This window comes from Aplysia californica, unplaced genomic scaffold (assembly GCF_000002075.1).
Source record: "Aplysia californica isolate F4 #8 unplaced genomic scaffold, AplCal3.0 scaffold00125, whole genome shotgun sequence".
NCBI classification, from domain to species: Eukaryota; Metazoa; Mollusca; class Gastropoda; order Aplysiida; family Aplysiidae; genus Aplysia; species Aplysia californica.
Genome location: NW_004797395.1, coordinates 1,385,374 through 1,387,162, shown reverse-complemented (window position 1 = coordinate 1,387,162; position 1,789 = coordinate 1,385,374). Strand labels below are relative to the sequence as shown.

Below are 1,789 nucleotides of genomic sequence, written 5' to 3'. Positions count from 1 at the left end.
GGGGCGGCAGGCAAGAGTCACACACACACCGGACCAGCTGCAGACCAAAGGGAACGTTGCAGCACATTTCAAACCATCACACACGAACATCAGAAACACGAATTTGCATATTTCGTAGTAGACACATTGTTACAAATAATATGCTTTTTTAGACTCTCAGATTAAGACAACAGAATTTATAAATGTGTATGAATGTGACATACCTCTTTCCTAAAATGTCCTAAAACATCGCGCCTTCAAGCGTTGTTGAAAGGCCAAAGTGCATGACCTCAGTAAGTCAACTCTCCTCGTCTCTCTCTCCACTCCACAGAACGCGAGAAGATGCAGCCCCCCAAGTTCATTGACCGCATGCAGAACTTCACTGTGGGTGAAGGTCAGGCCGTGACCTTGACCTGTCTGGCCACCGGTGTGCCCACTCCCATGATGAGCTGGCAGAAGGATGGCCGCATGCTCAGTGAACTGGACTACAGGTAAGGTCAAGGTCATTTAACCATTGGTGGTTGGAAACTTCATGAGTGTTTTTTTTAAATTAAATTTAAATGTAGCTATTTCTAACACTTCGTTTGACACTATTTTTTAATAGATAAATAGAGAAATCTAGATCTCTGTAATTGTCCCAATTTTCTCGACGTTTTGATGCAAAATAAATCTTGACCTACACCAAAAGTGGATATTGCCCTACCTATCTAAAGGAGAAGTTTGGTTTCATTGGTGTGTATATTTGTTTGGTTATAGAGAAAACTCTCCTTGTCTTATGAAGCTGAACAAGTGGCAAACATTTTACCTTCGATTTTCTCCAAACAGCATTTCTCGGGACAGCCCACTTGTCCAAAAAAGCGACCATATTTAAAATGCGAAAGGTGAAATGTTTAATATTATAATCAATTCTGCCCTGTGTTTTCCCAGAATCGAGACAGACGGCGGGAGGTCAAGCCTCCACATTGACAACGCGGAGCTGACCGACTCGGCATGGTTCCAGTGCTCGGCTGCCAACGTGACCGGCCAGGCCACGACTCGCGCCAAACTGAGCGTGCAGCCAGACGTGAGCCGCCTCATGATGGAGCCTCAGACACAGACCCAGGCCCCGGCTAGACGGGTCGTGTCTCCGCCGTGAGTACACCATTTGTTTGTTTGTTTGTTTGTTTGTTTGTTTGTTTGTTTGTTTGTTTGTTTGTTTGTTTGTTTGTCTGGAGGTTTTTTGTTTGACTGTTGGTTTATCAGGGGATTTTTTGTTTCTCTGTTTGTTTTTGTTTGTCTCTTTGTTTGTTTATCTGGGGATTTTTGGTTTGTTTGTTTGTTTGTTTAATTATCTGGGGATTTTTTGATTGTTTGTTTATTTGAGGATTTTTTGTTTACCTGTTTTTTTATTTCTGGCTTTTTTGTTTGTCTGCTTGATTGTTTGTGTTTGTTTGTTTGCTTGTTTGTTTGTTTGTCTCCTTTTCACTCCATGACGTGTCGGTTTTCTCACCAAGATCACAACCATGGACGTCCAAAACTGGAAGAAATGTTGAACGTTTATGACAGTTTCGGGAACGACAGGTCTTCTGATAGTTTTTGTACTGTTTCATTCGGCGGTCGCTCTTCCATTTTGGTTGTGTGTTGGTTTTTGTGCTTTATTCCTTATTGCTTTTGTATGTATCTCATGTTATGTATATTTTTTTCATGGTTATAAAGTTCATGTAATGTATATAAATTTCATAATATAATGTATATTGATATGTACATTAATAATGAGCTATTGTTTGTGAATTCAACCTCAAGATTTTATTTTAATTATTTTTTTTCTACA

The 1,789-nt window shown here is 40.1% G+C and overlaps 1 protein-coding gene across 1 annotated transcript in view; it reads left to right on the top strand.

Annotated features, from left to right (window-relative positions):
• LOC101859562 (palladin) overlaps positions 1-1,789 on the top strand; it is a gene marked incomplete at both ends in the record, with an annotated part of 16,539 nt that overhangs the window by 7,383 nt on the left and 7,367 nt on the right. The window contains 2 exon segments of the mRNA XM_013081313.2: positions 311-470; positions 907-1,101. Coding sequence (XP_012936767.2) covers positions 311-470; positions 907-1,101 — 355 coding nt within the window.